The sequence below is a fragment of the Lutra lutra genome, chromosome 4, assembly GCF_902655055.1.
Source record: "Lutra lutra chromosome 4, mLutLut1.2, whole genome shotgun sequence".
NCBI classification, from domain to species: Eukaryota; Metazoa; Chordata; class Mammalia; order Carnivora; family Mustelidae; genus Lutra; species Lutra lutra.
In genome coordinates this window covers 591,059-616,882 of record NC_062281.1, presented here as the reverse complement: position 1 = coordinate 616,882, position 25,824 = coordinate 591,059, and the positions used below count along the sequence as shown (strand labels likewise).

The 25,824-nt window shown below is 64.0% G+C and overlaps 2 protein-coding genes across 5 annotated transcripts; one reads left to right on the top strand and one right to left on the bottom strand.

Moving 5' to 3' along the window:
* Positions 1 to 85: 85 nt before the first annotated feature.
* On the bottom strand, positions 86 to 25,649 carry BOP1 (BOP1 ribosomal biogenesis factor). Of its 2 annotated transcripts, none has more exons than XM_047725009.1 (16): positions 25,503 to 25,649; positions 24,196 to 24,398; positions 13,350 to 13,430; positions 2,840 to 2,994; positions 2,647 to 2,764; positions 2,469 to 2,570; positions 2,167 to 2,379; positions 1,929 to 2,090; positions 1,766 to 1,846; positions 1,623 to 1,692; positions 1,399 to 1,531; positions 1,137 to 1,317; positions 763 to 1,051; positions 569 to 653; positions 374 to 481; positions 86 to 290 (listed from the first exon to the last, which is right to left on the bottom strand). In XM_047725009.1, exons 1-16 carry the CDS (start codon positions 25,606 to 25,608, stop codon positions 137 to 139), a joined length of 2,241 nt encoding a protein of 746 aa, XP_047580965.1. In that variant the 5' UTR covers positions 25,609 to 25,649; the 3' UTR covers positions 86 to 136. The 2 variants fall into 2 exon arrangements, with proteins under 2 accessions (XP_047580965.1, XP_047580966.1); XM_047725010.1 differs by having other exon boundaries at positions 24,196 to 24,396; positions 25,513 to 25,648.
* Positions 4,458 to 6,435, top strand: SCX (scleraxis bHLH transcription factor). Of its 3 annotated transcripts, XR_007126532.1 has the most exons (3): positions 4,459 to 5,151; positions 5,872 to 5,977; positions 6,102 to 6,435. XR_007126532.1 is itself a non-coding variant. In XM_047725056.1 (2 exons), the coding sequence occupies exons 1-2, from the start codon at positions 4,579 to 4,581 to the stop codon at positions 5,914 to 5,916; spliced, it is 618 nt and encodes a 205-aa protein (XP_047581012.1). In that variant the 5' UTR covers positions 4,458 to 4,578; the 3' UTR covers positions 5,917 to 6,435. The 3 variants fall into 3 exon arrangements, 2 of the variants coding, with proteins under 2 accessions (XP_047581012.1, XP_047581013.1); XM_047725056.1 differs by having other exon boundaries at positions 4,458 to 5,151; positions 5,872 to 6,435; XM_047725057.1 differs by lacking the exon at positions 5,872 to 5,977 and having other exon boundaries at positions 4,461 to 5,151.
* Positions 25,650 to 25,824: the final 175 nt, after the last annotated feature.

Genomic DNA, 25,824 nt, shown 5'->3' with positions numbered 1-25,824 from the left:
CCTGATTAGGACGACTGAACCGGGGAAGGCCCCAAGAGGTGGTGGGGTGGCCGGTCAGAAACCCCAAATAAAGGTCGCACAGCAGTCGTGGGGGACACTTGTATTGAGGGTCCTGAGCACACACGTGCCCCGGGGCCTAGCTGAACAGGCGGATGGTGCCGTCGGCCCCTGAGGAGAAGACCCACGGCTGGGTGGGGTGGAAGGCCACGTCCAGGACCCCCAGGTCTCGGGTCAGCACATGCCCCCGCAGCACCTTCACTGGCACCAGCATCGGGTTCTGCAGCAGGTCACTGTGGGGGAGGGGAGAAGAGGGACTCAGGCGGGGGAGCACCCCTCCCCCAAGCCAGGCAGGGCACGTGGGGCTCGCACTCACTTGTACACCATCCCGTGGCACACGGTGACGCTCCCGTCGTCTGAGCCAGATGCGAACAGTGGGTACCGGGTGTGGAAGGCCACAGCCCTGAGGGCCTTCTTGTGATGCCTGGAGGGCAGGGGCTGGTGAGGGCTCGGCAGGGCCAGGGAGGGCCAGGGCGGGCCCATCGGCACCCACGCCCCCACCCCCACTCACCTCAGCACCCTGTACGGCTCACAGGAAAGGTCCAGGTCGAACCACACAAGCTTGCTGTCATAGCTACCGCAGATGACGTTGTCTCCTGGGGGTGCAGGGGCTGGTGGGGACCTGCGGGTGCACACTCCCCTGCCCACGCGCCCGCCCACCCTCACCTGCAGGTGCACAGCCCCCCCATGCCCCGGCGCCCTCACCTGCAGGGTGCACGGCCAGGCTGGACACCCACTTGCAGTTGGGTCGGAGCTTCTTCGTGAGCTCCTGGCGCAGCAGGTGGTACAGGTAGACAGCGCGCTGGGAGGCCACCAGCAGGAAGGGTCTTAGGGGGTGGAAGGCCACGCGCTGCACGTGTCCGTGGCTACGGCGGAAGGGGCTCTGGCTGCGGCGCCGGCTCAGCTGGTGGATCAGCACCTGCGTGTGCCCCGCAGCAGCCAGCACCACGGCCATGTAGTCCCCACGTCCGTGCCAGGTCACCTGTGTCACCGGCTGCAGAAGGCAAGGCTGGCTCAGTTGTGCTCTCCCCGGCCCTTGGCCACCCTAACCCCACACACCCCCCCGACAGCCCCCACACCTTCCCGTGGTAGATGCGCAGCCGCAGGCCCCCCTGGCGCTCCTCCTCCGAGGCCTCCAGCCAGCGGGCGGGCTGCGCCGCGGGCTCCTCGGGCGGGACGAAGGCGCTCAGCAGCTGGTCCGTGCTGCCCGCCACCAGCCGGTCCCCCAGGGCCGGGTTCAACAGCAGCACTGAGTCCTCTCTGCAGGCCAGAGTGACACGCGGCCCCTCAGGCACAGGTCTGCACCCGTGGCCCCCAGCGCACCCTGGGCCACCCACTTACACCGCCACGGCCACCAGGCAGATGGTGGGGCGAGGGTTCCAGGCGACGCTCTTTACCACGCCCCCCACGGGCACAGTCCTCATGCAGCGGGCAGTGGCCACCTCCCAGAGCCGCACCGAGCCGTCATCGGAGCCTGGACACGTGAACAAGGCCCTCACCAGCTGCCCTCCCGCCCCCCAGCAGCACCCAACCGCCTACTGGCAATGCCCACACCTCAGGCTCACCTGAAGCCAGCCACTGGCCATCCGGGGAGACACTGAGGCAACGGACAAGGTTGCTGTGGCCCCTGTAGACCTATGGAGGAGGGTCAGTGAGGAGACACCCCTCCCAGAGGCTCCCCCCACCTGCCCATCCCCCACCCACTCACCAGGGCCTGGCACGTGGGGAAAGGCTGCAGGTCCCGCGGCCGGGGCAGTTTCGGAATGAGGTCTTCAGGGTCCACGTTCACCTGGACCAGGAGAGCACGAGGTCATCCCGCCCCACGTCCTGTGGCCCCTGCCCCTTTCCCGCAACCCCCCCCCCCCACACACCCTCATCTTGCGCTGCCGCGGGCACAGGTAGAGGTCGAGACAGCGCTCGAAGCGCTCCTGGATAAACCGTCCGTACGCGGGCACGGCCCGCAGGCTCGGGAACTTGCAGGGCAAGAAGTTGAGCTTCCTCTCGCCCGGCTCCTGCTGCTCCCACGCCAGGCGCTACGGAGACAGGGATGAGCTGGGGGCCCAGGGCCAGGAGCGGGGACCCAAACCCCCACCCCAGGGCGAGGCCCACCTCCTCTTCGCTGGGCAGGAACTCGGGGGGCGGGTTGTAGGACTCTGCGTGGCCGGGCAGGGCCAGCTTCGGCGCGGGCACATGCATCTTGTGACGGCCCAGCACGGCGTCCGGGTCCTCCTGCGCCCAGAGGTCGTAGAAGCTGGGTGTGTGGTCCCGGGGCCGGCGTGGCTGAATCCAGCCCATCTTGATGGCGTGCACCATACGAGAGACCTGCGAGGCCGGGGCCAGTGAGCGCGCGGGGACGCGGGGGGCGGAGGTCGGCCGCGGCAGCGGGGGTGTGGCCAGCAGCCAGCGCCTACCTTCTCCTTCTCCACCAGGGACGGGATGAAGCTGCGCTTGTCGGCGGGTCGGTTGGTCACCGGGTGCAGCATCAGGTCACCGCTGAAGAAGTCCACGGCCGGCTGAGGGCACAGCAGACAGGTGGGCCCGGGCTCTGCGGCAGCCCCCGCACACCCAGGGCGAGCCGCCACTACCCACCTCGTACGGGTCGCAGCTCCCGTCCCCAAACTGGCCGCTCTGCAGCCGCCGCACCAGGGCCACCTGCTCGTCGGTCAGCCTCACGTCGTGCCCAGTCATCCGGTCCCGCACCGTGCGCCTGGGGGGTCGCCATCAGAGCCGAGCCCGAAGCCCCCCACCCCGCCCCCACTGGCCCCGGCCCGAGGCTGCACACCAGTAACCCGGATCATCCATCTTGTCCAGAAACTGGTCCAGCTCGTCACGGGTCCGCAGCGGCTTGTAGATGCGCCTGCCGTCCAGGTCATAGCCCACGTGGGGGAAGTCATCGTACCACTCCAGGGGCACGTTGCCCACCGTGTTCCGGATGTCCTGGGGCAGCACGCCAGGCTGTCAGCGTCAGCGCCCACCGTGCCCATCCTCCCTGCAAGCGCCCCAAGAGTCACAGGCCAGGGCAGGGGGAACCAGCGAGGGCAAGGGGACAGGCCTCGAGGCTGCTGGGACGGTACCCAAGCACCCTGAAATATGCCCTCTCCCTGGGGTGTGACGTGGCGCAGTGGCCAGTGCTGTCCACCCCCCCCCCCCCGGCCCTCAGAGGCGCCGGAGCTGTACCTTCACATTTTCCACTGAAGTGGTGCCAACCCCAGAGTCTCCCCCCGGATTCCTTGGCCAGGACTCTGGGCAGCCACAGACAAGGGTGACCTCATCGCCCATGGGCTCCCTCCCCTGGTGGGGGCTTTAGGCAAAAATGGGTAGCCACGGGCAGGGACTCAGGGAAGACCCCGCCAACCCGCTCCAAGGGGAGACAGAAGCCGCTGCGTTCTGCCCTGCAGGCATTTGTGGACCCCCCCCAGCCCTCCCTGGTCCTGCCCGCCCCCCCCAGCAGCCACATTCCTTGACACACATTCCTGGTCGAGGCCCCTGCCAGCCACCACCCTCCCTCCACCCAGCACAGAGACTGCTGCCCAGGCGGCCGCTTCCTGAACAGTGGCCACAGGGGGAGGGGCCCAGAGGAGACCGAGCACAGTGGGGAACCCAGGGGCCCCTTGCAGGAGCACAGGACCCCCTGAACTTGGCCCCTCTGCACCTGCCTGCCCTAGTCCTGCCAACTTCCGTGGTCCCAGCGAGGCCATCCTTTGGGGACACCTCCTGTGCCCCTGGCCTTCCTCCTCTGCATGGGGGTGGGGGGAGCCACCACCCCTGAATCGGACAGACCCTGGAGCGTGCACCAAGGGAACCGGGAGGTCGCCCCACAGCAGGTACAGCACGAGCTGGCAGAGAGCAAGGCGTCAGGCAGAAGGCACAGCTTGGGCCACAGCTGGAGGGCGTGGCTGACACCGGGAGGCTGGGCCACCCAGTGACCCCACGCACACCTGGGGTGGGGGGCAGCCTTGGATGGTGGGGTGAACTCCAGCCCCTCAGGGCTTTGCGTCCCCTCCCCACTCTGCCTGCCACAAAAGGCCCAAGTGTACAGAGGAGAGAGAGACCCAGACAAACAGGGTGTGGCCCGGCACCAGTGCCAGGGGAGAAGACCTGCCTGGGTCATGGGTCCCACTTGACCCTCCCGCCCCCTGCTGAGGCAGAGGACGAGGGCGGCAGAGCCCCGGTACCCCCCCAGAAGGGGACTGCCACTCCCCCACGGCCCCCAGAGACAGCGAGATGCTGCAGGCTCCTTCAGCGTGGCTCGAGAAGGCAGAGGGATGAGGGCCCCTGCTCTGCGCGGCCTCCGGGGGCTGGGAGGCGGGGAGGAGGGCGGGCCGGCGCGGGGGAGGGGCCGCCGCCACTATAAAGGCCCGGCCCGCGGCCCCGCTCCAGCCCGGGACGCACACGTGCGCGCGGCGCCGCAGCCGCCACCGCGGGCCCCCGAGACCCGCGCCTCCCCGGCCCCGGGCGGCCGCGCGGCGGCGGGCGGCATGCGCTGCGCGAGGCGGAGCTGACGGCGCGCCCGCCGGCCCCATGTCCTTCGCCATGCTGCGCTCGGCGCCGCCCGGCCGCTACCTGTACCCCGAGGTGAGCCCGCTGTCGGAGGACGAGGACCGCGGCAGCGAGAGCTCGGGCTCCGACGAGAAGCCCTGCCGCGTGCACGCCGCGCGCTGCGGCCTCCAGGGCGCTCGGAGGCGGGCCGGGGGCAGGCGGGCGGGGGGCGGCACGGCGGGGCCCGGGGGACGGCCGGGCCGAGAGCCCCGGCAGCGGCACACGGCGAACGCGCGCGAGCGGGACCGCACCAACAGCGTGAACACGGCCTTCACGGCGCTGCGCACGCTCATCCCCACGGAGCCGGCCGACCGCAAGCTCTCCAAGATCGAGACGCTGCGCCTGGCCTCCAGCTACATCTCGCACCTGGGCAACGTGCTGCTGGTGGGCGAGGCCTGCGGCGACGGGCAGCCGTGCCACTCGGGGCCTGCCTTCTTCCACGCCGCGCGCCCCGGCAGCCCCCCGCCGCCGCCGCCGCCGCCCCCGCCCCGCGACGCCGAGAACGCCCAGCCCAAACAGATCTGTACCTTCTGCCTCAGCAACCAGAGAAAGTTGGTGAGTGTGGCCCGCAGGGCAGACACGGAAAGGGACCAGGGGGCTGTGGCGGTCTCTGCCTCGATATCACCCTAGCTACCCACACCTGCTGGGCAGAGACCCTGGCCAGAGGCGGGCAGAGCTCCCCACCCCCCACCCCCAGCATCACCTGTGACCCAGTGTGCCCCTGGGGTCTGGGGAGGGAGGAGCACAGGAAGGCCCAGCTGGGGCCGGCAGGGCCGGACCTTCCTTGGGCCTTCTCCCCTCGAGTCCCCAGGGACACAGGTGCCCATGGGGACCAGACAGGGCCAACCATCGCTACATGGGAGTCTGGGAGAAGACACCAAACTAGAAGAGGCAGGGGGCTAGACCAGAACTGGTTCAAGAAACTCTGCCCCCCCAACCCTGTCCCCAAAGGAAGGGGACTCCCCCTCCCCCACCCCCATCTGAGTGCCCTACCACAGCCCCTGCCACTGGCCTAAAGCCTATGGGGCACCTGCTAGCTCTCCCATGGCCCTCACCCACACCCCTGGGGCTGCCCACTCAGACCCCCGGGGCAGCCATGGGCTCTGCAGACAAGAGGCTGGCGGGAGACGTGGGGGCTGGGGGGAGGGAGGGCCACGTTGCGGGGGCGCTGGCCGGCTGATTTACAGCTCCTGCTGTGCTTGGTGACACCGGAAAAGCAGGGTGAGCGGGGAGAAAATGCGGCGCGGCTTTTCCCGATCCCCATTTCCTCTCCAGACAGCACGCGTGAGCTCCTGGGGCCTGAACATCTGGGAAATTTAATTTTACAATTTCGGCTGTGCAGCAGCGCACTCTCCTCCCCAAACTGCACGGGGAAGCCGGGGTGAGCGTGGAAGGGGGTGCTTTCAGACCCGCCACCTGAGACAGCACCCCGTGGGGAAGCCCAGAGGCGCGGGCTGGCACTGGGTCTGTGGCCAGGCCCTGACACTGACCCCTCCCCTCTGCAGAGCAAGGACAGAGACAGAAAGACGACGATTCGGAGTTAGAGACGGACACCGCTGGGCTAGCCACAGAGAGCTCCCGTGGACCGGACTCGGGCACAGGCCTCCTGTGAGGGCGCCCAGCGAGCGAGCCTCGCCTCTGGCCACAGCGGGGCCAATGGACAGACAAGTGTGCGGGACTCTGCACGGGCCCGACGGGCCCAAGCCCACCGGAACCTTCCGTGCTGGCTTCCTACCTGGGTTTTCTTCTGGTCACTACATGCTGGCATCTTGTGTTTTTAATACGATAATATAAAGTCTGGAAACTTTGTATAATTAAAAACAAAACAGTATTGTCCAACCGTGGAAGCACCCTGTTCTCTTGAACGGTTCTGAACCCAGCCTGAGCCCAGCCCTCACGCGCTCTCCGTGTTCTGCTCTCTCCAAGCTCAGTCCTCGAGCAGGCCATTGTCAGGGAAGGCCTCCACCCTTCAGGGGCTGGGTCATCCCTCCCAGGCCTGAGGCAGAGTGAGGCACCTCCCCCGGGCTCCGGGGACTGAAGGAGACAGAAGAGGGAGATGAGGACAAGGAAAGGACGGAGGGAGCCCACTGCCACGCAGCAAGGGACCCGCCAGTCTGGCCTTGTCTCTGAGGGCCTGCCCGGCACCCAGGCGTCCCTGAAGGGGTGAGAAGGGCAGAGCTCGCAGCACGATCATGTCAAGCCTCCGGGCCTCGGCCTTTGCCCAGAGACCCACAAAGCGGACGCCTGGGGGAGGTGGAGTGAAGGGCGCTGCCCAGCACGGCAGGTTTCCCAACCTGGGTAGGCCTAAGGGTGCAAGTCACCTGCGTTCACCCGAGTGCTCACCCTGAACCCCCAAACAGGGCTCTGAGTCCCACCCCTACTGGGCTGCCCTGGCTCCCCCACCCCCACGAGCTGTGAGAGAAGAGGAGCTCCGTGACCCCGCCCCCACCCTGCGCACAGCCCCCTGCGGCTCCCCCCCCCACCGCTGCACCCCACCCAGCTCCTCCAAAGGCCCACCTGCTCGAGGGCAGGGTGATTTCAGGCCCCCTCCCGAGCTGTGCACAGCTGGCTGACCATTAAAATCCTGCAGGTGACAATTATGCTCTGCCCGCACAGCAGAGAAGAAAGGCAGGGGGCAGCCCTCTTCCAACCCCCTCCCCTCCCCCTCATTGGGCCGGGCAGGCCAGCAGCCTGACTTCCGGCCAGGCCAGACCACAGAGGGAATGGCCGAAGGCGCCAGGTGCCAGGCCTCCAGAGGCCCCCACTCACCCACCCTCCTGGGTCCCCAGGGAGAGACCAGGTGCTGAAGCCCACGTGGACACCCCAATAGGGCAGGGCCAGAGCTGCCCCTCCTCTGCACCGAGGGGCTCCGGGGAACTGCGAAACAGGAAGCGGTGGTGTAATTTTGGAGGAAACTCTCAAAGCCAGAGCCATTAAGGGCCAGAGAGGGGGCTGTGTCCAACGTGATAGAAATATAACAGGATAAAAAGTCGCCATGGCAGGTTCCACTCCGAGAGAAACCCAACCCCAAGTTTCCTTTCCCTAATCCTGCAGGAGCCCACAGCCGGCCGGAGGAGGGGGGAGAGGGCAGGCCCCGCCCGAGACACGGGGGTCCAAAGGGGGGGGGCGGCTGAGAGAGCCCCCGGGGGGAGTGTCGGGAGGGGCAGGTGCACCCCAGGCCTCTGGGCCTGCCTCCCCCACCTCACTGCGCACAGAGTGATGTTCTGTGGGGAGGGTCTGTGGCCCACCCACCCCCCACCTACTGTAATCACACGTCCACACCGGAGCCTGGGTGGGAGGATGTAAACCTCCCTTGGGAAGCCCCGCCAAGACAACGAGCACGCAAGTGGGCGCCCACCTCGAGGCCACAGAGCGGCGCGTGTGAACAGGGAACACGTACCACGTGAGGCCAGAGGAGAGTGAAGAGGGAGGGGCACCCCCCGATCCCCACGGCTGAGGGGGTGTCAGGAGGCCTCCACAGGAGGTGCTGCGGCTCCGGGAGGCCAGCGGGAGAGGACAGGCCCGCTGGGATGGCCCCCCGGGGACCTAGCCTGTCGGAGCCCAGCGTGCATGGGCCAGTTCCCCGAGGCCGGGCCTGTGACTCCCAACAGCGGCTGCAGCTTGGCCGACTTGGGCCTGGGCAGCGGGCCCAGGGCTCCCTGAGCTGCTCGGTAGCAGCGATGCGGCGGCGAGGGCCTGGCCCGCCAGCCAACAGGAGGGAGCAGAGGGGGCGGGGGAGGAGCACTCCGTCACCCTTCACTGCTCCAGAAATTCAAACCAGACTGGGGGTGGCGGGCCGGCCAGAGCCAGGCGGCCCCATCTGAGTCCACTCGCTGAGCAGCCGCTGGGCCGGGGTGGCAGGTGCTCCTTGCCCCCCACAGGCCCTGCTTCCTTCCCAGAACGCTGGCCTCGCCTTCCACCAGGAGGGACAAAGACCCAGGGCTCCCCGTGTGTGCGCCCCAGAGGCAGCTGGAAAGGAGGGGCCGGGCCCGCGCCCTGGGCCAGCCGCCGCCGCCACTGTGGGCCAAGCTGGGCTGGAAACACTCTGATCGGCCCCGGCTGTCAGCTCCCTGTCCCCAGCCTGGGGAATGAGCTGCTGGCGGCCCCACATGATTCATCACCAGGCCTGAGCCCGAGGGCCAGCCGGCCCCCACCCTGTTCAGCACCTGTGGGCTGCCAGGAAGCACATGTGACCCCGTGGGGGCAAGCACCCCCCCGACCCCTCCAGGTCAGGCGCCGAGCTCGGAGGCGCAGGCTGAGGACACAGACGCCTCCGTGCTCTCCTGGGGGGGCCACTCTACCCCAAGGACAAGCCTCTGGGAGGGGCCAGCAGGGGTCCCCCACCCCGCAGACTGCCCCGGACACGGCTGGGGTTTTTCCGCTCTCCATGAGCCCCTCCCTCCCCTCCCCAAAGTGGCTGCAGCTGTCAGGACCGCAGATTGGAACTGCAGGTACGGCGCTGGCCCGCTGCCCGCCTCCCTCCCGTGTCTGTCTGCGAGAGAGGAAGCCGGCCCACCTCTGGAATCCTTCACTCTCTCCTCGTTCTGCCTCTCCCACCTGTCCCCTGGGAGCATGGGGTCAGCCGCCCTCGCTCAGGCTCTCTCTTTTCCCTTGCCCCTCTCCGATTACAATGCCGGCAGTGTTCGCTCAGCTCCCCCTGCACGAAGCTCCCGCCTGTCTCTGAGCGCCACTCAGCCTTCCCGAGCCCCGGCCTCTCCTGGCTCCTCCACGGGGTTTCATCTCCGTCAGAGCCCTGGGCGGGAGAAGGCCGGCTGCGCGCTCCCCCGTTCACCTGCTGCACCAGCACCCACAGAAGGTGCCAGCAGGACGAGGCCTGGTTCACAGACCAAAGGGGCAAGGCCAGGGAGGACCCTAGCAGGAGAGCAGCTAGATGGGCGGGGGAGGGGGGCAGGTGGGGAGCTCAGAGCCGCCTTCCCACACTTCCTCCATCAGACCACCGTGGTCATTTGCCGACTCAGGCAGCGGGCACATCTGCCAAGGCCGACCCAGACACCAGCACCCGCTCTGTCTATCCCTCTCCAAGGTGCTGTCAGCCAGGCCCACCCAAGCCATCACATGCGCACTGACACGGGACCGCTCGGAGCCCACTGCCTGGCCCCCGCCAATTCCTCCGTGACTTGGGGCAGCAAGTGCAGCCTCCACGGGGTCCATGGGAGCTTGGGATCTCCCAGGCCCTCAGATCCCCCAGCCCCCACCCACCCCGGTCGGCCCCAGGGTCCAATGGGCATTCCCACAGGGGTCCCCTGGGTCTTGGCTACCTACAGGCAGCGGCTCTCCCGGAAACGGCCCTGGAGTGCTGGGGGTAGGCGCAGGCCGAGCTCTGTGGAGCGGCAGAGACCCGTTCTGAGACCCAGGGGTCAAGCAAGAGCTGCTGGTGTGAGGGTGCCCGAGCCCCCCACCTGCCTCCGTCCCCATCCCCAGCACTCCAGGATCTCACTCTGGAGGACTCCCCTCAGCTCCTCCTGTACCCCGCCCCGGGCCCCAGCCCACGCTGTCACGATCCCTCACCCGCCTTTCCTATAGAAGTCCCACCTCCGGTCCCCGGGGCAAACTGTCCTCCCCCAGGAGGCCCCTGTCCCAGCTCTCTCCTACCCACCTGCCTGGCTGGGTTCCTGCCACCAAGGAAACTGGCTCAAGTGGGCACAGAGCCGGGACCTCCGCCACCCACGTGCCCTAGCAAATGGGGCGGGGGACGCAATGCTGTATTAGCCCTGCCTCCAGCTGCCCGCTGCTGCACGGGGCCCCCAGCACTGACACCCTGCTCTGTCCCAGAAGGCGTAGGACACCCCTTATAGAGACGGCTGCTTCCACCACTGCACCCCCCACCGGCCCCCACCTTGCCCTCCCCACCAGGATGCTCTCTCCCTGCCGAGAAGCACCAGGCCGGCACGCGGGGGCGGGGGGGGCCGCAGGGCTGGCAGGAGGAGGGCGTGCCCTCCGGCCCGTGGCACCAAGGGGCACTCTGCGGTCACAGGCGTCACGCCCGCGGCCCTGCGGCCACCTGCAAGGCCGCGGGTTGGACCAGTGGGAAGGGGCAGACTCGCAGGCCGGAGGCGGGGGCGGACACGAGCGGCTGAGCGGCGGGCGCTCTCCACAAACAGCCAGAAACCTGAGCCGCGGGGCTCCCGCTGCCAGCAGCGACGCAGGCGCCCAGAGTGCGGGCGGCCAGGATGGGCGGGGCGGCGGGCCCGGAGGAGCGGGAGGCCGCCAGCGCTGGAGGCAGCTGCCGGTTCAGTAGCTGGGAGAGGCCATTAACGGCCGTTTGGCGAGAGAGCAGAGGGGATGGCGGGCTCTGGATACAGACAGGCCTGGGCCTGTCCCCGCGGGATCCCAAGTTACAGCGAGGCCAGAGCGCCCTCGGGGCGGGCTCAGGCTGCAGCCCCACCCCTGCCACCCCCAGCGGAGGTCCCGTGGGGGTAGGGGGGGCAGGAGGGTGTCGGGCCGGGGTTTCGGGGACTTGGATGACGTGCCTCCCCACCTCTGCGGCCAGGGTTCATAGCCACCCGTCACCTCTCACCTCCGGCCGGCCTCAGTTTCTCCCCCAGGACTGAAACAAAGAGGGGCCCAAGGCTGTGAAGGCCGTCAGCCCCCTCCCCCAACACCGCCCCACCTCCCTGGGGTCCAGTGGCTGGATGAGATCACGTCTGTGAGGTGCCGGGGCCGTGGGAGAGGAGTGGGGTGGACACAGCCTACGGCTGCTCAGCCTCCCCAACCAGACCCAGCAGCACTTCAAGTGGACTCGGGCCCCAGTGCGGCTCGAGGTGTGAATCTGGGGACTGAGGAGTGCAAATGCACGAGAACAGGCCTCAGACGATCCAAGTGTCACTCATCAGCCAACATCTGGGGGCCCCCAAAGCTGGGCCTGGAAGAGGCCAGCAGCCAGAGGGTCCAGAAGCCCCAGCACCTTCCACCTCAGGCCTCAGATTCAGACTCAGGGAGTGGGCAGGGCAGGGCCCAGGGAAAGGGAGGCCAAGGGGCACTTGCACCTCACCCACTGGCCACCATGCCACAGCACCCACGAAGCTGTCTCTCCCAGGACCACCAACCCCGTTAGGCCACCACTGCTGCTGGCCAGAGCCTTACGTGGGGTCCAGACACCACTGGCCACCTCCAAGAATGCTGCTAGGAGAAGGCACTGCCCAGACACCATGGGTGTCCTCAGACCGTGGACCCTCACAGGCTCCAGAAACAGCACGACACAGCCACGGGGCCACACAGCCTCCAAGCCCTACGCTCCGAACCACGTGCCCAGTGGGGCCTCTTCCCCAAAGTCCACTGCGCTTGCCTAGACTGCAGAGACACCCACGATGTGAGCGTGGAAGACACCAGCGCCCACGCGCGCCCCGAGCACCCCAGGCACACGTGCGGCTCCGGGAGGGAAGCATCTGTCAGGCCTGGCGGAGCTCCTGAAAGATGAGCTCTGCCGCCCCCTCGAGCCGCCGGCCGGCTGTGCTGGCAGAAGCTGGGGAAGGCGGGCACCCGGGCCCCCTCCTGTCACTCAGACATATGGGATAGTCATCGCCGGAGGAAGCAGCCCCCGCAGCCCCCACCACGGCTCCGGGGCCCGGCCGGGCCAGGCGGCGAGGAGCGCCTCCCTGTGGGCAGGCCCAGGCCCCTCCCCCCACCGCACTCCATTTACAACCATCATCGATTTCTCAAAATACCAAATATAAAAAAGTAGCCGACAGGATGTGGCTGCCGACAGCCAGAGCCCCTGGGAGGGGGAGACAGGCAGGGAGCCCCACGGCACCGGCCCCCCCTCCCCATGCGCGCCCGCTGCTCCGGCCAGGAAACCAATTTATTTTGTTTTGTCTCTGTTCTCTGAACGCACAGAGACCAGATCGGGCGGGCAGCCAAGGCTCCTGCAGCCGCTGCCAGAGAGCGCGAGCGTGGGGGTGGAGGCCGAGCAGGGAGGGGGCTCGAGCCTCCCCAGGCCCCAGGACAGCCCCCGCCGGCGGCAGGAAGAGCTCTGGAGGACTGCTGTCCCGGTGAGGTCCGCATCGATGCTGCCGTCCTCCTCCAGCCAAGGCCGCTGCCCACGGAGGCACACATCTGGGGGCACATAGTGGCACAGGGGCCACAGCCCTGCCAGTGACTGGGACGGACCTGGGAGGGCACGGGCAGGAGGAGGACAGCCACCTCGAGGCTCAGAGCGCCTCAGCTTCCAGCCCTCCCAGAACAGCAGCCCAGGGAGCAGAGACAGCCTCTGGCCCACACGCCGGGGCCTCTGCATGCCAGACAGGGCACCACGCCTGCCCCTTCAGACCCTAAGCTGGAGGGGGCACCTGGGATGGGGCCCACAACAGTCCACACCTCAAGGACACCAGGGAGGGAAGGGGGGGGACACCCGGGGGGCACCCACCTCTTGTGCGAAGCTGCCAGGCAACGCTGTCCTCCACACTCAGGTCTGTCACCACGAGGGCCCAGCACTGCCCAGCCTCTCCGTGCCCACCGAGCATGAGCTCAGCCTCCACAGAGCATGAGGGACCCCAGCATCAGCCGGCCACCCTACAGACACCCCTGGGGCTTCACTGCGTCACATCCACCCCGCTTCCTTCCAGAGTGATGACGCACACTAGCAGACGCGCATCCCCAACCCTGAGATCGCCCTTCCGGACCCCAAGCGCGGCCCCTCACAGTGGCCCGACTCCCCTCTACCCCGGGCAGCACGGCGCAGCTGGGGAAGGCGCCCCCCCCCCCGGCCCCTCGTGGAAGGCCAAGCCCGGCCCCACCTCCTCATCGGAGCTGTCCTCTGCATACTCGTCCTGGCCCTGCACGCTTGCCACCTCTGTCCTTGGGGGAGGGCTCCCGGCCTGTAGGAGAGAAGGGAACAATGGTTATGTCAGGGTGCTGACGCCCTCTGACCTCGGGCAGAGCCCGCGCCCACGGTCCCCTGCCCCTCCCTGATGACGGTGGCTTGGCAAGAACACACTGTCCCTCCCCCCGTGCTGCGCCCAAGGTTCCCGCCACCCCCAATCTCTAAGCATCTCCAACCTGGCCCTGGGCCTTAAGACAAGATGAGCAACACCCCAGGTCTCCGTGGGCCTCTGGGGCCCCACCTGAGGTTCTCTGTCAAGGGCCCCACTCATCACCATGCGCTCCAAGGAAGGGCCCCAGGGAAGGGCTGACACCTGTCCAGGCAGGAACAGGAGCAGTCGGCAACAAAGCCACCCGCTGAAGGCCCAGTGGCCCCCGCAGCCTTTAACGGAGAAACCGGCTGCAGGGCTCCTGGCACAGCCGCCCGAACGCAGCCCTGCCGGGCCCCGGGGAGCCAGGGTCAGGGGCACGGTGGGGGTGGTACTTCGTGGCAGCAAGTAAGAGCCGGGCAGGGGGTTCCCCCACACCTGGCCTGGGCCCTCTGGAGAGGGTGTGGCACCTGCTGCCAGCCAAAGCCATGGGGCCACAGCCAGCCCTCTCCTAGGACAAGCCCCCCTCCCCCAGGAGGCCTCAATGTCCATGGCAGCTGGGAACCCCATTCAGCCCAGTCAGCCAAGGGCCCAGAGAACACCGGGAGGACGTGACCCCCACGGTGACCCCAACGCATGGGGTCAGGGATGGGAGCCCCGGAACATACACACCCTAACCTGGAAAACAGACGCTTCCCTCCCAGGGTGGGGGGAGTCGGGCGTACCGGAACCCGGACTGATGGGGAAAACAGCCCTGCCTTTCCCTCCCGGGCGCCGTCAAGTACTTGGGAGCAGGGCCCCTGAGCAAGGCACCCCCGCCAGAGCCCCACTCCCCCGACAGGGCAGGAGCCAAAGGCCTGCGAGGTGGTTCTTCCTCCCGCCTGGTTTTCCCCTCAGTATAAGGAGGGTGGGAGATTAAGTTTTTTTCCAGGCCAGGAACAAGGCGGGATTCGGTTTCCATGTCTCCCCCACCCCCGCTCCCCATGCTGCACGCACTGTGGGAGCCCTGCCCACTGAAAGTGGGTCAGCGCGGCCTCATGGGTGCAGGGCGTGGGTGGGGGGCAAGCAGGGCAAGACCTGAGCTCCTGCCCCCCACCAGGGCCCCAAGCTCTGCTCCGTCCTAGCCCACAGGGAGCCCCACCCCGAGCAGCAGCCAGGGGACACACCTGCCCCAGGACCAGGCCCAGGCAACAAGTCTCCTGAGCAAGCGGGCTCCAGGGCTGCCCGCGACACCAGCCCGCCCGCTGCTCTCCACCAGCTCGGAGCTCCAGAGAGTCCCACGCCACCTGTGAATGTGGATCAGGTCATGGTCGTGGGGTCCCGGCAGGAAATGTCACAGCCCCTCGACCTCCAGGATGCCCCTCGTGCCCCGTGCCGGGTGTGGCCAGCCCCCGGGGCGACCGAGTGCATATGCAGGGGCCTGAGACAGGCAGGCCCTCCCCCAGCAAGGAGGGGTGCCCCCAGCCCTCCTCTGTCTCCCCCGCAGAAGTGCTGCTGCAGGGGACACGGTGGCCGCCAGGGGGCAGCAGAGGGCGGCCCAGCTCCAGGAACCTGGGGAGGCTCTGGGAGCAGCCCACACGCCTGGACACACTTGGGCCTCCTGGGTACCGGGCATTTAAAAAGAGGAAAACCTCGGGGGCCCCTGGGTGGCTCAGTGGGTTAAGCCTCTGCCTTCGGCTCAGGTCCCGATCCCTGGGTCCTGGGATCGAGTCCCGCGTCGGGCTCTCTGCTCAGCGGGGAGCCTGCTTCCCCCTCTCTGCCTGCTTGTGATCTCTGTTTGGCAAATAAAGAAAATCTTCAAAAACAAAAAGAGGAACACAAACAGCATGCGGCGGGCCAGCGGAACACCTCTTGCTTCTCTGCCCAACCCCACGACCACCAAACACCATGAGGACCAAAGCAGGGGCCCCAGGGGTGCCGACTGCCTCCAAGGCATCTCATTGCAACTGCCGGGGCCCCTCCAGTCACCAGCGCCAGCCCGGCTCAGCCAGCCCCACTGCCCCCACCCCACGACAGCAGGGCCCCTCCACCAGCCCTTACAAGCAGGGCCCTGAGAGCCCACGGAGGCCCGCACGACACCACCAGGCCAGAACTTGGCACCCTGTGCGGCCTTTCTGTGGGGTCCAGGAGATGCAGGAGGGAGAAGGGGAACAGCAGCCAACACAGCCTGAAGGTCCAGAGGGGTGCGTGTCCAGGGGAGGTGAGCTGGACTGGCATGTGCCCGGGAGCCACGCTGGGAGCCAGACCACGGCTAGTGACCCATGTTCACCAGGGTCCGGTGTGGGGCAAACACTGTGTTCGCCAAAGAGCATCCACGGCCCCCGCCGCCTGCTGCAGAACCTCAGGCCAGCCCCCAGGGCTGCTCGGCCTCCTCAGGGACGTGGCTCCTGACAACAGACTTACACTGAGAGAGAGCAGACGCGCAGTCTCTAAAGAACATTCGCCACGGGAGCCTGCAGAGCCCAGAGACAGCATGAGCTGAATTCAGCGCGCCACCCACCCCCCCGCCCTCGTTCCGGAGGGAAAAGGCAGGGACTTGGAGGAGGAACAGGATCGTTCCCAGAGCAGGAGCCGGCCTTGCTGGAGAAGCGCTGCTCGCGCCCAGCCGGTTTCCCAGAGACTTTTCCACGCTGCCGGCGCCCCGTTCACAACAGACGAGTTTAACGGACTCATGCCACCACAGTAAAGGCTGCGTGAGGACGAGGCTGAGGACCTGATTCGGATGAGCCCCCAGGGCTGGGCGTGGCAACAGGACAAGGTGGGGGGGGGGGTTGGACACAGTGGCAAGAATTTGGCTCTTTCATTATTTCCTTTTAAATTTTCTTACTTGGGGACACCTGGGCAGCTCAGTCATTAAGCGTCTGCTTTAGGCTCAGGTCATGATCTTAGGTCCTGGGACGGAGCCCCCCGTGGAATTGGGCCCCCTGCTCTGTGGGGGGGCCTGTTTCTCCCTGTCCACCGCCACCGCCCCAGCTTGTGGCCTCTCTCTTGCTCTCTTTCAAATAAATAAATAAAATCCTTAAATAAATAAGTCTTTATCTGAGAGAGAGCAAGAGAGAGAGTGCTCGAGTGTGAGGGAGGGGAGAGGAGGGGGGAGGGACAGAGAGAGAGCGCCAGACCCAGAGAATGCGCGCAGTGGGGAGGGGGAGAGGGAGAAGCAGACTGAGCAGGGACCCAGGACCCTGAGACCATGACCTGAGCTGAAGGCAGATGCTTAACCGACTGAGCCCCCCAGGCGCCCCGGGAAAGAGTCTTCAGCAGAGTCCGAGCTGAGCGTGAAGCCCAACGTGGGTCCCCGCCTCACGACCCTGAGACCGTGACCTGAGCTGAAACCAAGCTGGACACGGAGCGTATGATGCACCCGGGCGCCCAGACTGTTGCTTTTTCAAGCCGTGACGGCAAATCTTCGACTTTCCTCCCACCGAAGGCAGAGGCTATGTGCCTCCTCCCCAAATTTGGGTGGGCTTGTGGTTTGCCTGTCCCAGGAAAGCAGCCCGGACCAACAACATGTGAACTCCGAGTGGAGACCTTAAAGGTCTTGTAGCTGTGCCCTCAGAGCCCTGAGCCCTTTGGCGAGGACGCGCCAGGCGGGTGCCAGCCATGCAGGCTGCCCCCGACCAGACACACAGACACACAGACCTTGGCTGTTCTTCCTTAGGACCCTCCCCTGAGCCCTGAAACACGGGGTGTGATGAGTGATGACTGTCCGAGAGCAGAACACAGCAGAGCCCTGGAGGGGCCCAGGAAAGCTGACATCCTCTGAGTGCACCACCCAATTCTCGGGCAGGACCCAGCTAAAGAGGCTGCGGGTTATGCCCAATCCCACTGACCACGTCCCCTAGAAATGATACCACCTCACCCTGCCTGAACTCTGATCCCCAGAAATGAGGATGCCGCTAAATGGTTAAATAATGCTCAAGACGTCAGGCGGACCACGGAGCAGCTGCCGGCCGCCCTCCATGGGGGCCAGTCCCACACGGCCTGCGCGCTCACGTCCTTGGCTCTCTGGTTGGTGCCCAGGCACTTCCCAGCTGAGGTGAGCTCCATTAACCAGCTGGTGACGGCCCCCCTTGCGACCCCCCCCCCCCAGGCACAGTGCCCACACCTAGACCCGAGCACGGGCAGCACGGCCACGGCCTGGGCCCAAGACTCCCACAGTGCGCTGCCTGGCCTCCCAGCAGTCCCTCCACCCCCGTCCCCAGAGCCGTGTGGAGACCCAGGCAGGTCCCTTCTGCCCATGGGTCTGCAGTATGGAACACACAGAACGCTCCTTAGAACATGTGGAGGGGTGCCTGGGGGAATCAGTCGTTAAGCGTCCACCTTTGGCTCAGGTCACGATCCCAGGGTCCTGGGATCGAGCCCCGCATTGGGCTCCCCTGCTCAGCAGGGAGCCTGCTTCTCCCTCTCCCACTCCCCCTGCTTGTGTTTCCTCTCTCACTGTCCCTCTGACAAATAAATGAATAAAATCTTCAATAAAACAAAAACACCTGGAGAACACTCCTGATGCCCAGGCACTATCGCCACATCTGCAGCTGAACGTGGGGAGCTAACCGACAACAATGGGACCCTATGAGCAAAAGGAAACAAAATGGGAAAAACCCACCTAAGAAAGACCAACGTAAACATGACAAGTGGGAACACCGGGTCTAAACAAGCACAAGGAGCGCCTGGGGGGCTCAGGTCATGATCCCGGGGTCCTGGGATCAAGCCCCGCATCGGGCTCCCTGCTTGGGGAAGCCTGCTTCTCCCTCTCCCTCTGCTTGTGTTCCCTCTCACTGTGTCTTGTCAGATAAATAAATAAAATCTTAAAAAAAAGAATTAAAATAATAAATAAACAAGCACAGAAGGGAAGAAAATGGGAGGGAAGGGGAGACAATGGCTTCAGGCACATAAATCCACCCAGAAGAACTCATCTAGAAGAAGCACAAAGACGTTGCCCTTCCCAAGGCCCCACACACACCTCCTTCCGAGGGTGCAGGCAAGTGAGGCCCTCCTGCCCGCTGAGAGGCCCTGCGCCCTGGGGAGCGGGCGCACAGGTGGGCGCACAGGCTGGGACAGTGGAGCCTAAGCATATGCCCCAACTGGCAAGGACAGCCCTCAGAGGCAGAGGGACGCGCAGAGGACAGGAGTCAGGAAGCAGACGGGCGTGACACGAATGGGAGCCTGGCTGTGAGGAGAACCCAGGAAGCCCCAGGCACAGTCCTCACGCTTACGCCGGAGCAGGAGGCAGGACAGAGCAGGAGGGACGGCCCTCAGGAGCTCCAAGCAATCACTCTGCTGGGATCTGTGATGCTCGTCACATGAACCCACACAACACTTAAAAAGAAAGTGCTGGGGGCACCTGGGGGTGCTCAGTGGGTTAAGCCTCTGCCTTTGGCTCGGGTCATGATCTCAGGCTCCTGGGATCGAGCCCCACATCAGGCTCTCTGCTCAGCGGGGGGCCTGCTTGCCCCCTCTCTCTCTCTGCCCACTTGTGATCTGTCAAATAAATACATAAAATGGGGGGGGGGGAGTGCTAGACATGTCTAGATCCCTTCCAAAGACCCAAGAAGAAGTGGAGAAGGAGCTCACACACAGTGGTGCCCAGGGCAGCCTGGCACCCAAGCAGCCATGTCTCCCCAGGGCAACCCTGGGCACCTGGGCCATGTAACCCCATCTCTCTCCCATGGGAAAGGAAGGTGTAGATCAGGAGAGTCCCCCCAGAACGGGCCAGTGATAACCTGGCCATCCATTTTCATCCCTGGATGGCTTCAGCAGGTTGTGCATGCCAGTCTGGGATGGCCTGTGGCATACATACCTGGAACCCAGGACTTGTGGGGCAGGGTCCCCTGACAATGACCTATCAGCCCCGTCCCTCCCAGAACTGGAAGGCAAACCCTCCAGCTTCCTGTTGTGGAGGTCACTCAGTGGACTGGAGGGCCTGGGCCTGGGCATCCCACTCCAGTCCGCATCTCTCTCTGCAGCTCTCGGCCTCGGGCCCTGCATCCCTGATGTTAGCACGCAGCCCCACCAGGAGGCAGGGTGCCCGTCAGGCATGTGCAGGAGAGTGAGAAGTCAAGGAGCTGGGTGGTGGCCTGCCCACCCTTGGAAGCGGTGGAAGCCTTGACACAGGTTAAGGGGGACAGAGTGCAGGGCCAACAGTGACAGGAGCACCCAGTGGAAGAGAAGTTAGGGGCGAGCCCCACAGCATCGTCGCCATGGGTGGAAGGAAGAGCAGCAGAAGCCCGAGCGGGTCCCCCCTTGCAGAAGTAGCTCACCTGAGACCGCCGTCCGCCAGACCACACAGGCGGCTGTGGCCAGGAGCCAGAGAATTCCGGGGGCTTTCAGTTCCAGAGCGGGGACAGCGGGCGGGGACCGGGGCCCAAGTGGGAGTCACTGCCGGCAGGGTCCACAGGACCGCAGGCAGCAGGGAGACACTAGTTTCAGAAGCTGCTCAGTGGAGAGGTCGGTTTTCAGCTATGAGGCTGCGCGCTAGCAACAGGGCTCAGGCCATGCAGTGGGGAGCCAGCTCGACCCAATGGAGGGGCATGGATGGCTTTTGGGGAGCAGCTGGCAAAAAGGAGAGCTGAGGAGCTTGTTCCACTGAGGACTAGGAACCCCCAGCCCCCACCCGAGTCCTCTCTCTTGGCCTAGAGAACCTCAACCCTAGTAAAAGGACAACCGTGCACTAGAACAGAAAATACCTCAACGGGGCTACCCGTAGCCCTCGATGAAAGCACAAGGAGGCCAGAGACATGAATGGCCACGCAGGGCAGCCCGGGGCTCTGCAGAACTCAGAACCCCTCCTGATTCGTGGGGTTCCCCACCAGGATGACCCACAGGAGACAGGGACAGTCCTCAGAGCCAGGGCGTGAAGCGGAAGGGGCCCAGGGGGGTGCCGCACCGACGAGGCCCCAGCACTGCACACAGCGCGGGCGCTGCGGTCCTGGCCGCCAGCCGACCGGGGTGCAGCGGACCCAGAGGCAGCCTTGCCCCCTCTGAGAACTGCGCCCTCCAGGAGGCCAGAGCCAACCTCCCCAGACAGAAGTCTGCCCCCTCCTTCTGGAGAAGGGAGGGCTTCAGTCTCCACCAAATGGACCAGCAAGCCCACCCAGAAGGTGGCCCCTCGGAGAACAAGCAGCTCAGCCGGCGCACAGCTGAGGGAGGTGGGGGGGGACCAAACGCGGCCACACCCACAAGTGTCCCTCCCACCAAACCCCAGGCCACAGTCTCTCGAAACGCTTGCACACATCACCTAGTTCAGAGAACTTAAGCCGAAATCTTTTAAGGGGGAGAGGGGCAAAGGGAGAGAATCTTAACCAGGCTCCAAGCCCAGCACAGAGCCTCGAGCGGGGCTCACCCCCATGACCCTGAGATCACAACCTGAGCCAAAATCAAAAGAGGGATACTTATCTGACCGAGACACCCATGCACCCCAAACAGAAAATTTTTATTTAAAAAGTGATTTAAGGGCACCTGGCTGGCTCAGTGTGTTAAGCATCTGTCTTCGGCTCAGGTCAAAATCCCAAGGTCCTGGGATGGAGCCCCGCGTTGGGCTCCCTGCTCAGTGGAGCGGGGAGCCTGCTTCTCCCTCCCCCCTCCCCCTGCTTGTGCCCGTTCGCATGCTTTCTCTGTGACAAATAAATAAAATCTTTAAAAAATAAAAAAGTAAAATAAAATAAAAAGTTATTTAAACTTTTTTAAGTAGGCTTCACGTCCAACACAGAGCTTGAACTCATGACCCAGAGATCAAGAGTTACATGCTCTACCTACCAAGTCAGCCAGGTGCCCCAAAAGTGATTTTTTTTTTTTTAAGATTTTATTTATTTATTTGACAGACAGAGACCACAAGTAGGCAGGGAGGCAGGCAGAGAGAGAGGGGGGAAGCAGGCTCCCTGCTGAGCAGAGAGCCCGATGTGGGGCTCGATCCCAGGACCCTGGGATCATGACCTGAGCTGAAGGCAGAGGCTTTAACCCACTGAGCCACCCAGGCGCCCCAAGTGATTTAATTTTTAAAAATTATCTTTAGAGCACCTCGGTGGCTCAGTTGGGTCAGCATCCGACTCTTGAATTCAGCTCAGGTCATGGTCTCAGGGTCCTAGGATCTGGGTCAGGGAGACGGTCTCCCACTCATCTGCACCTACATGCCCACACTCTCTATAAAAAATAAACTTAAAAATTATTTTTATAACTTTACTTATAAAATAAGATTAAAAAACCCCTTTTTAAAATAAAAAAATTAGGGGCCCCCTAGGGCACCTCAGTTGTTAAGTGTCTGACTCTGGACCTTGGCTCAAGTCTTGCTCCCACAGTCATGAGTTTAAGCCCTGCGTTACGGGCCATGCTGGGCGTGGAGCCTACTTTATTTATTTATCTGTTCGAGATTTTATTTATTTATTTGTCAAAGAGAGAGTGAGCACTCGAGAGCAGAAGCAGAGGGAGCGGCAGAGGCCAAGGGAGAAGCAGGCTCCCCGCGGAGCAAGCAGCCCCACAAGGGACTCGATCCCAGGACCCTGGGGTCATGACCTGAGCCAAAAGCAGGCAGACATTCAGGGGGCTGAGCCACCCAGGCACCCACGGAGCCTCCTTTGAAACATAAACAAACAAACAAAATACTTAAGTGTGTGGACCCTTAACTGTGCAAGGAGAAACGACACGCCAAGAGGGCTACTGCCGGGGGCCGCCCATGGGAGCACGGGCTGTGAGGACGAACTTCCGCTCTCTACTGAGTAGCACTGATGAAAGAGTGAATTTTTCTCAAGGAAGGTATATTTTGTGATTTTAAAAAGTTTAAAAAAGGGACGCCTGGGTGGCTCAGTTGGTTAAGCCACTGCCTTCGGCTCAGGTCATGATCCCGGGGTCCTGGGATCGAGTCCCGCATCGGGCTCCTTGCTCAGCAGGGAGCCTGCTTCTCTCCCTGCCCCTCTCTGCCTGCTTGTGTGTATTCTCTTTCTCTGGCAAATAAACAATAAAAAAAATCTTAAATAAATAAATAAATAAATAAATAAATAAATAAAAAGTTAAAAAAAGGAGGAGAAACAGCTGCCCATCATCCCCCAAACCACAGTCAACGCAGCTCACACGTCATCTCTCTGTGCACACTGGCAGTAGGACTAGATCCTGAGTGGGCAGAAGGGTTAAATCTGGGCCACCTAGGGGTTCAGTAGGTTAAGCGTCTGCCTTCGGCTTGGGTCAGGATTCCAGGGTTCTGGGATCGAGTCGCACATGGGGCTCCCTGCTCCGCAGGGGGCGCCTGCTTTTCCCTCTGCTCCTCCCCCTGCTTGTTCTCTCTTTCTCTCTAATAACTAATCTTAAAAAAAAAAAAAAGGTTTAAATCTGACATTAAATCCTTTCTTCCTAGGTAACAGATCAAACAAGCATGGCTTTTTGGTTTCTATTATGGGAGACTTGTGCATGATTCAAGGTCATAAGCTTCAGAACACCAGACCCATTGAAAATACAAATAGTTATAGTTTCTAAAACTTCCAAAGAGCAAACAGTGTATTTTAGTTAAATTAAACTTTTTTCTCGGGGCGCCTGGGTGGCTCAGTGGGTTAAGCCGTTGCCTTCGGCTCAGGTCATGATCCCAGGTCCTGGGTTCAAGCCCCACGTCAGGCTTTCTGCTCAGCAGGGAGCCTGCTTCCTCCTCTCTCTCTGCCTGCCTCTCTGCCTACTTGTGATTTCTCTCTGTCAAATAAATAAATAAAATCTTAAAAAAAAAAAATTAAACTTTTCTCTCATTTTTCTCACTTGAGACAAGAGGGAAATGCACTCTTCCTCGTCATCACAGGGACAGACACAAGGCCAAAGCCTCAGCCGGCAGGGCTCCCTGAGACGAGGCTCAGGTGTCAGGACGGCTCACTCCCGTGTCCTGTGAGCTCTGCCCCAGGTAGTCCTGTGCACATGAAGGCCCCACCTCAGGCTTCGCCCCAGGAAACCCGGCCTACGGCTGAAAGCGGGCTGAGTTCCACGGAGGTGACATTAGAATCAGCTGCAGAGCGGGTCTGGCATGTGGATATCTGGAGTTCTTGAGAACAGAGCACATAACTGTAATTGAAAACCAAGACCTAAGAAGGGCGCCTGGGTGGCTCAGTGGGTTGGGGCCTCTGCCTTCGGCTCAGGTCATGATCCCAGGGTCCTGGGATTGAGCCCCGCATCGGGCTCTGCTCAGGAGGAAGCCGGCTGCTCTGCCTACTTGTGATCTATTGCTATCTATCAAATAAATAAAACCCTTTAAAAAACAAAACAAGGGGCACCTGGGTGGCTCAGTGGGTTGGGGCCTCTGCCTTCAGCTCAGGTCATGATCCCGGGGTTCTGGGATCGAGCCCCGCATTGGGCTCTCTGCTCCTAAGGGGGCCTGCTTCCTCCTCTCTCTCTGCCTCTCTGCCTACTTGTGATCTCTGTCTGTCAAATAAATAAATAAAATCTTTAAAAAAAAAAAAAACAAAAAAAACAAGAGAACAACCCCCAAGAGCTCAGAGCACTCCAGCTCTAACCAAGTGTTCCACTTGGCCCCAAATGTGCCCACAGATGCATCAGAGGAGGGACGTGGGCCTTGGGGTCCCAAGGACACTTGGGAGAAAGCAGGGGACAGGACAGGCCCCCAGAGAGCCTAAGGCCTGGTGGTCACTTTCTTTCCTGGCCACCTTCACCTAGAGAGGACAGCCTACCGGCAGGCTCCTCACTCACCCACCTTCACCTGCTGTCCAGTGGTCTTCTCCGTCCCGCCGTGGCCCTCATCACTGCTGACCCCATCCTCTCCATCTGCTGGGTCGTCCTCACTACTGTCACTGCCGGAGTCTTCCAGGCCTGAGAACACACTCTCCTCGCTTTCAGACAGGCCAGAGTCGCCATCATCCCGGAGACTGGGAGCAGCAGCACAGGCGAGAGACGACTGCGGGGAGCACAGTGTTGATGACAGCCAGACCCCCCTGGAGGCCACCCACCACCCGCCAGGCACTGCATGGCCAGCCTCCAAGGCCATAGCCCTCAGGCCACAAGCGTCTACCTCCACCAAAACCATCCACCTAACCCAGGTGGAACCTTCCTCACTGTCCACCTCCACTGACAGCACGGCCACCTGCCCTTGGAAGGGACATTTCGTTTCCTGCATCTCGCAGGGAAAGGAGTTTTCAAGAACACCATCTCTTAGAGCTCAGTTCCCACCATATTTCCAACCCAGGCTCCCCATCCTCCGCACCCCATGCTGGCAAACCCCAGAGCTATGACGGTGCTGGGCCAGAGGCTGAGGCCCACAGAGGAACAGGATCACCAACGGGCTTTTCTCTCTGAAAGAGAAGCCCGTAGCCAACTGGATGGAAACCCGCAGTGGATCAGCAAACTGTAAAGGTGGGTTGAACAGTGACAAAAATGATCCAAGTCTGACTTAAAAACAAGCATAACCCACCCTTCCCTCCCCCTGCTTACCGGATACCATCTCCCCTAACCCTCCCTACAGGACACGACGCCCGGGGGGACCGTCACTGCGTTTTTTAAAGACGAACAAGAAGCTGCAGACTTCTCGGAAGCCTCTGAGCACATAACCCCGGACCTCCTGCGCTTCCCGGGTTTGGACCGGCCTCACCTCTCCCGCGGCAGAGCCGCTGCCCGGCCGGACCGTCCGCAGCCCAGGAGCCCGACACCCGCAGCCGGCGCGGTCCTGCGCCCGCGGGAGGACGCGACGGCGGCCGTAAGCCCCGGCTCTTCCCTCCCTAGCGTCCTTCGTCCCACAGCACGTCCCCACGCAGCAGCGGTCGGGACGCCGGGCCCGCGGCTTCGGGAGGCCGCCTCTCCGGCCCGCCGCGTCCCCCCCGCCTCCGCCTCCCCCTGCGGCCGCCCCCCGCGCAGGGGGTGCTCCCTGCTAAGGCCGCGCAGGGCAGGCGACCCCTCCCTGCTCCTACTCCCGGGCCCGCCGCGCACTAGGCGGCCTCGCGGAGGGCTGACCAGCCACCACGTGCGGCCCCGGGCCCCGCCGCCCGACCCCGCCGCTCGGACCCGCGCCCGCTGTCACCTCCTCCGGCTCCGGCTCCGGCTCCGGCCCCCGCCGCCGCTTCCCAGGCCGCGCTCCCGTCGCCGCCGCGCTCCCCGCGTCCCGCGCGCCCGCCATGCTACCTAGCCAGTCCCGACCGCGCCGCCACTTCCGGCAGCGCGGGCCGCGTGGGAATGGGGCGGGGCCTGTGGGGTCAGTGGGCGCGGCCCGCCCCGCCCTTCCCGGGCCGATTAGTGGGGCGGGGCTAGCAAGCGCAGGCGCACGGCGGCAGAGGCGCAGGAGGGGGCGGGGCGGACGGGGCGGGCGGAGCGGACAGGGCGGGGCCGGCGTGCG